Here is an 8,254-nt window from a genome sequence, read left to right on the forward strand (position 1 = left end):
CCTTTTTTGCATTCAGTGTCCTCTATAGCTTGGGTATTGTTTTTCGAAAAGTAATTAATGCAGCTGTGGACTCTTCCCGTTTAATAAGAAAAACGGAAATTATGCTTACCCGATAATTTTTCTTTTCTTCTGACAGGGAGAGTCCACAGCTCCCCTCCCACGTTCTTTTATGGGAGGCAGACATGTTTTTTGCTTATTCTTCTGGCATTTTCACCTGATATTTCTCCTACTGTTCCTTGTTCCCTTGGCAGAATGACTGGGGAATGATGGGAGTGGGGGAGGTATTTAAGCCTTTGGCTGGGGTGTCTTTGCCGCCTCCTGGTGACCAGGTTCTGAATTCCAAAAAGTAATAAATGCAGCTGTGAACTCTCCCAGTCAAAAGAAAAGAAAATTATCAGGTAAGCATGATTTTTTTTCACAGCCTTTTTTGCTCATATTTACCAAGGGTTTGTTTGTAAACAACGTATGTACCTTTATTTTGTAATTTTAAAATCGCTTAATTTGCCTGTTAATACCACCACCTATGCCAAAATAAAATACTACAGTATTCTCTAGAAAGACTATGTAAACCAGATCCAGCAGAAATCAACATCCAGATTATGAGTGGCAAATTTTTGTATATGAAATAGCTAATTGAACCTACCACCCATAATTTACATTTTAATACCTAACTATTGGTCCTTTTGTAAAGAACAAGAACACAAGAGCTTGCTATTCCGGTAGACTCAGCCATTTTAAATGGCATGTCCTTAAAGGGACATTAAACCCTATTTTTTTCTTTCATGATTTCAGATAGAGAATACCATTTAAAACGACTTTCTAATTTACTTCTATCTAATTTGCTTCATTCTCATGATATTCTGTCCTGAAAAGCATATCTAGATATGCACAGTAGTTGCTGATTGGTGACTGCACATAGATGCCTCATGCGATTGGCTAACCCATGTGCATTGCTATTTCTTTAATAAAGGATATCTAAATAATGAAGCAAATTAGATAATAGAAGTAAATTGGAATGTTGTTTAAAATTGTATTCTCTGTCTGAATCATGAAATAAATGTTTTGGGTTTAATGTCCCTTTAAGGACAATGAGTGATATTTTAAATGAGCAAAACCTTAGATTTATTTTTCTATAATAACAAAAACAAAATAAAAAAACAGCAATTTCCCATACATTTAATATTCTGCAGCTGGCATAATAAGTAATTGGAAACATGTTTAAGGGTAACAGTACAGCGTCCATTTATATTATTGGATTCCCCTGAGGTGTATTTCATGTAACTTGCTACTATCTGGTTTTCTTTCCAGTCTAACAAAAGATCACAGAAAGAGGCCAAAGTATAATAAGCTGCTGGTGAGTATGTTGGTAGAACAAATTGTGTACGTTTAAATTAATGAGCAAAAATAAGTTTCCTGTACTATGCATAGTATACTGATAATTAAATCCCAAGCAGGGGATGAAGTGTATGGTAAAAAGCCTGTCCTATCCTGATAATATGCACCCTCATATGTATGATTTACTTTAGCTTCCTTGTGCACTTTAAAAGGATAGGAAAGTCCAAATGAAACTTGCGTTATTTAGATAGAGCAGGTAATAAGACACCTTTTTGTTAAATTCTCATCTATTTTAAATGGTTTTTGTTCTTTTGGTATCCCTTGTTGAAAATCAATATGTACATATCCTACACTAGTGGGAGCTAGCTGCTGATTGGTACCTGCACACATTTGTCTTTCGTGATTGGTTAACTAGATGTGTTCAGCTAGCTGCTAATAGTGCAATGCTGTTCATTCAGCAATGGATAACATGAGAACGAAGCAAATTTGATAATAGAAGTAAATTGGAAAGTCGTTTGAAGTTGTATGGTGTATCCGAATCATAAAAGAGAGATTTTGGGGTTTCCTGTCCGTTTAAAAGTATTAGACACTACACCTCATTTGCTTTGGCCATGTATGGAACAACATTCATTTGTATATTATCTTACTGTCTACATTTTTATTTGAATATAACTACATAACTGACCTGTATTGAGACTAAGTGAATAATCAATATTTTATTATAAAAAGTTTTTAAATATAGAACAGTTTGGTGTTGTACTATAATTGTATAATTCTATTAAATTATAAATTATTGATGTAGAAGCATAATTACTACTAATTTGATAATCTCTTAGTAGTTTACCCAACTCTTGGGTGGACTTTTTATAGTTTGATGGAATTTTTATAGTTTGAAACTGCTATCATTACATGTTCTATTCTTAAACATTTCATACATTGATAGCGACAATTTCTTATTTTTTATATTTTTTGTATCTCACTAGGAACACCCATTCCTGCGTCAGTATGAAACGCGTGAGGTAGATGTGGCCTCATGGTTTCAGGACGTCATGGCTCAGACAGAGTCTCCCAGGAGCAGCACCCTTCTGAGTCCCCAAAACCTGCCCTTCTTTAGCAGGTAGCGTCCAGGAGGGAGGGCAGGACTTCCCCCTCCCCTACCATAACGTGAAGACCTGGCTTGCTAAGACTTTGTAATGGAAGTCCTTGCATAATGTGACATGTAGAGTTGTGTTTCTGAACATGTCATCAGAAAGGAGATTTTCCTCACAAGGTCTATAGTTGGAATTTGCTCTTTTCCTCCTCTTATCCTAAAACGTTGCACCATGTGATGAGGGGGATTTACTCACATTATCCAGAAGACTCCATATTGAGATATTCCTCACCTCTTGAGTTAAAAGCAGTCCCATACTGCTCTCTTACCTATAGACTCTGCATCAGAGTTGGACCACCCCATCCATCTCAGTTTCTGTGGAGGATATTTCTGGATGTTAATCATTCAATCAAACCTTGCATCAATTCTTCAGCTACCCCTCTTACAAAGATTGAAAATGTCAAGTTGAACAATTATGTTTGGCTTGAGAGACTTAAAGTTTGGAGGCCCCTCTCTGCCGGAACTGCTCTTTAAAACCTTTTGCCTTCACATGCTGATTTTTAAATACAGATCAGTTGTAAGTTTTGTATGCATGTTCTGTAATCCACCCTAAGGTTGTCACTGTTTCCATTGAAACTCTGATACTTTTGGGTGGAGATACCTGTTAATAGTTCCCTCATCTGGAAACCATTGTACCTCACTTACCTCCCGGTAGATCTTTTCTAGTTTCTTTCCCCCTATAGACACTTTATACCAGCACTTTTTTCTATTTGATTTCCTTCATTTTAGAAAGAGTGGCAGCCTTATTTCTTCCTAATGTACTTTTAGTACTCGGATCTTAGGGTGGAGGGAGAAGCCAAAGCCCAGTGTTAGCTCTCTATTATAAAACTTTTACATTTTGATTTGACTTCAATTTACATATTATGGCAGCAGTCTGTTTCAAGGGGCATGTCATGTTCATAGTATTTGTAACAGAATGCAAAGGTTTAGCAATCTATTAATTTTATTTTGCCTAAAATCCATTTAATACAACAAAGGTTATTATGAACAAGTTTGCACTCAAAAACTATTGTGTACCTGACAGTCAACTGTAAAAAAAAATTAGTAATCCATTTTGCAAAGGGTAGTAAGAGGGAGTGTGTAAAAAAAGAAAGCTCATGGACTGATATGCTATTTTACGTATTGGTTCCAGTTTTTGTATTCTCATCTGGTTCGTCACAATGTATTTGTTCAGACAGAAGCATACAAATAAGAAATTGTATCGTAAGAACTGAGTTTGCCACCACCACAGAGAGGTTCAGCAGTAGCAGTGGCATTTACTGGAAGATCTTGCTGTACAAGTACAAAATAGAAAGACAGTTTATAAAACTACAAAGCAAAGACCTGTAATCTTATTTACATCAGCCTTGCGTGGAAGGTATGTTACAAATTACCCATCATAAACAATAGAGATGCAAGTATTAGATTGTTGAAAAACGCTATTTACAAGTTAAACCTGTGATTTAATGTGAAACAACTTTAAGAGCCCAGGTCTCCATCTTCCCATCAGTCTACATAATGTGGATGTGTTGGGAAGACTATATTTTGGACTTAACACCCAGAACTAGTGATGTCCTATATCAAATTCCTCATATCTGCATAAGTAACGACAGCAGTGGTGTGCAGCAGCATTGCATAAATATTTATTTACTTTTGATACAACCTGGAAATGTGTAAAATATGAAGAAGGCAGGTGAGGTGAGATTGGTGTTCTTACCAGTTGTTGCAAATGATGGGGAATACTTACCAGGTAATGGACTGGATTAAATGATTTTTGGATGTTCTTTCAAAGTATTAAGAGTAACACAACAGTTTATTTAAAAAAGGTTAGTTAGAATAAAATTATGGATGTTCTGACAGGACAGTGGTTTATAAAATAACACTACAGAGCTGTTAAATGGGTCTAAATATGCAGTTTTAATGCATTATATCCGTTAATTGACAGATCAATAAGCAACTGCCCCTGCCCTATGTATGGATTAGGGCCGTTGGTGGATGAGTTGCTGGGAGGAGTTAAACAAGACTGTACCAAAGCTATTGGGTGGGAGAGGTTGTTGGTTCACAGGGGAATTTCCCACCGGTTTTAGATGTCTGTAATTACATTTTACACAGTGCTGTAGAGATACACTGCTGTTCTGCAAATAAGTGTGTGTGTGTGTGCGCGTGTGTTTTTCTATTTTGTTTTCTCTTTCCTTCTGCTTCAGCGTATCCTATCTTCTGTTTCTGTTGCATGGTGTCCGACTGGCTCCCTGTGGAAGGGCCGCATTTGAAATAAACTCTGCTACAAATTTTGTGTGTAACATATTTATTTATTTATTTTTTCTTTTTTGTAACGGCAACATTTTAAAATGATCTTTGTTACAGCCAAATTAAAGAAAATATTGTCAGGTCTTTAATATCATTTGGGGAGCTTAGTGCTTAAAATTACAAATGTACGTCAGATGGTATAGATTATTAATATATTTGAATCATTAAAGTGATGGTAAGTCTTAGCGTTTTTTAAACACTAGCCTGTATCTAAGGAATAAATTAAATGGACTATCATTCATTTATTTTTAAGTGACTGTGATAAAACGTACCTTTATTTAGTTGATCTTTCTACTTAACCCCCCTCTGGCTGCTCATCGCCAAATTATTTTTCTTTTGCATGATGTACCGAGTCCACGGTTTCATCCTTACTTGTGGGATATTATCCTTCCTAACAGGAAGTGGCGAAGAGAGCACCCACAGCAGAGCTGTCTATATAACTCCACCCCCCAGTCATTCTCTTTGCCGGCTCTAAGCAGGAAGGGTAAAGTGAAAGAGGTGTTAAGCTGTTAGTTTCTCCTGTTAAGTGTAGTCAGTCCACGGGTCATCCATTACTTATGGAATATATCTCTTCCTAATAGGAAACTGCAAGAGAATTACCCAGCAGAGCTGCTATATAGCTCCTCCCCTCACATATCATACTCAGTCATTCTCTTGCAGCCTAACTAAAAAGGAAGCTGTGAGAGATCTGTGGTGTTTTTTAACTTAGTTTATTTCTACAATCAAAAGTTTATTTTTAAATGGCACCGGAGTGTGCTGTTTATTCTCAGGCAGCATTAGAAGAAGAATCTGCCTGGGTTTTTTTCTATGGTCTTAGCAGACGTAACTAAGATCCACTGGTTTCTCATCTGAGGAGTGAGGTAACTTCAGAGAAGGGGAATAGCATGCAGGGCTCCCCTGCAACAAATTAGGTATGTGCAGTAATTTATTTTCTGAGGAATGGAATTGACTGAGAAAATACTGCTGATACCATTGTAAAGTAAGTTCAGCCTTAAATGCAGTGATAGCGACTGGTATCAGGCTGATGTGTGTGTGTACACTGAATGTATTTTTCTAAGGAATGGAATTGACTCTGAAAATACTGTTAATACTGAAATAATGTATGAGCCTTAACTGCAGTAAAAACGACTGGTAGCAGGCTTATTAATAATAATACATAACTTTCAAATGTATGTTTAAAACGTTTACTGGCTTGTTAATCGTTTTTGTGAGGTACTTGGTGATAAAACTTATTAGGGCATGATTTTTACCACATGGCCATTTTTGTTTTCTGCATAGAAACCGTTTCTGAGCTTCCCCACTGTTGTAATATGAGTGGGAGGGGCCTATTTTAGCGCTTTTTTGCGCAGTAAAAATTCAGTCACAATCTGTCTACTTCATCCTCCATGATCCAGATCGTCTCTAGAGAGCTCAGGGGTCTTCAAAATCCATTTTGAGGGAGGTAATCAGGCACAGCAGTCCTGTGACAGTGTATTTGACTGTGAGAAAAACGTTAATTATATAATTGTTATCCGTTTTTGGGTACTAAGGGGTTAATCATCCATTTGCTGGTGGGTGCAATCCTTTGCTAACTTAATACATTTACTGTGAAAATTTGGTTGCTATAACTATTTTGGTCATTGTTATTTCAACTGTGTCAGTTTTTCTGTGCTTCTTAAAGGCACAGTAACGTTTTTTATATTGCTTGTAAATTAATTTTGAAAAGTATTTCCAAGTTTGTTAGTCTCATTGCTAGTTTGTTTAAACATGTCTGACTCAGATGAATCTCTTTGTTCACTATGTTTAAAGGCCAATGTGGAGCCCAATAGAAATTTGTGTACTAATTGCATTGATGCTACTTTAAATAAGTCAATCTTTACATGTAAAGAAATTATCACCAGACGACGAGGGGGAAGTTATGCCGACTAACTCTCCTCACGTGTCAGTACCTTCGCCTCCCGCTCAGGAGGTGCGTGATTTTGTGGCGCCAAGTACATCAGGGAGGCCCTTACAAATCACTTTGCAAGACATGGCTACTGTTATGACAGAAGTATTATCTAAGTTGCCAGAATTAAAGTGAATGTAAACTCAGCCTTCGTTCTTAACAGCAGTGTAACAATTATCAATAAAAAACTTGAGTTTCATTCATCAAATTTAAAGTTTTTAAATGGATACCTTTATTTTCATTAATTTATATCAGTTTGCGGCTAAATCGTCCTCCGCCCGGCATTCGCGCTCTGTTGCTGACCTTTTTGATTGACGTCCTAATAGCCAATAACGGCTCTAACCACGGGGGGACCCACCCTCTTCTCATTACGTAATAAGTCCTTATTGCGCATGCGTTAGTCTTCGGTGCAGAGCTAATCTATTGTAAGCTCGTGCACATTACATTTTGCGCATGCGCAATAGTAACAAACATGGGGTAGCAATACATTCTTATACGGAGTCCTTTCATTTCCTCTGTATTGTCAAGCTTGGATTAGTGGATGTGAAAGGGCTCCGTATATAGGTTAGATATATCTTACATTGTACATTAGCAATAATGGAGGCTGATAATTATATGCCGGTTGCAAAGTAATAGACATTAGAACTTCAAAAAAGACTTACACTCGATATTTTTTTATTTGAAATTGGCTTGATTGAATTTTTTTTTCTTTTTGGAGATCCTGTCCTACGCCACTCACGATAGTTTTCATTGAATGAATACTCATTCAATGAATACTATATTGTTATACAGAGTAAACAGAAGTAATGCATGCGCAATGGAAAATAGACACGGGAGCGCGCAGTGCCTATACGTAAACAGCGGGTGGGACCGCTGTTTACGTAATATGGATGAAAATTAGGAATCATTGAGTGGGAGGAGCGGGTAAGCGAATGAGCGGTATGCTATATATAAAATAAAAAATAAAATACACATTTTATTAAAAATTTATTGTGGCGGTATGCTTAATTTGAGGAATCTCTATAAAACTAGATTACACAAACCGAAAAAATTGACATTCACTTTAAGAGGCAAGCGCGATAGCTCTGGGTTAAGGATAGAGCGCGCGGATGAGATGAGAGCCATGTCAGATACTGCGTCACAGTTTGCAGAACGTGAGGACGGAGAGCTTCATTCTGTGGGTGACGGATCTGATCCAGGGAGACTGGATTCAGAGATTTCCAATTTTAAATTTAAGCTAGAGAACCTCCGCACATTGCTAGGGGAGGTATTAGCGGCTCTGAATGATTGTAACACGGTTGCAATTCCAGAGAAATTATGTAGGTTGGATAGATTCTATGCGGTACCGGTGTGTACGGACGTATTTCCTATACCAAAAAGGCTTACAGAGATTATTAGCAAGGAGTGGGATAGACAGAGTGTGCCTTTTACCCCTCCTCCCATATTTAGGAAAATGTTTCCTATTGACGCCACCACACGAGACTTATGGCAGACGGTCCCTAAGGTGGAGGGAGCAGTTTCTACTTTAGCTAAGCGTACCACTATCCCGGTGGAGGATA

At 37.3% G+C, this 8,254-nt stretch overlaps 1 protein-coding gene across 1 annotated transcript in view; it reads left to right on the forward strand.

Moving 5' to 3' along the window:
- LOC128643970 (dual specificity mitogen-activated protein kinase kinase 7) overlaps positions 1-4,752 on the forward strand; it is a gene marked incomplete at its 5' end in the record, with an annotated part of 50,192 nt that extends 45,440 nt beyond the window's left edge. The window contains 2 exons of the mRNA XM_053696736.1: positions 1,309-1,354; positions 2,319-4,752. Coding sequence (XP_053552711.1) covers positions 1,309-1,354; positions 2,319-2,456 — 184 coding nt within the window. The remainder of the gene's footprint in view (positions 1-1,308; positions 1,355-2,318) is intronic.
- Between the last annotated feature and the right edge of the window lie 3,502 nt (positions 4,753-8,254).

This window comes from Bombina bombina, unplaced genomic scaffold (genome assembly GCF_027579735.1).
Source record: "Bombina bombina isolate aBomBom1 unplaced genomic scaffold, aBomBom1.pri scaffold_583, whole genome shotgun sequence".
NCBI lineage: Eukaryota > Metazoa > Chordata > Amphibia > Anura > Bombinatoridae > Bombina > Bombina bombina.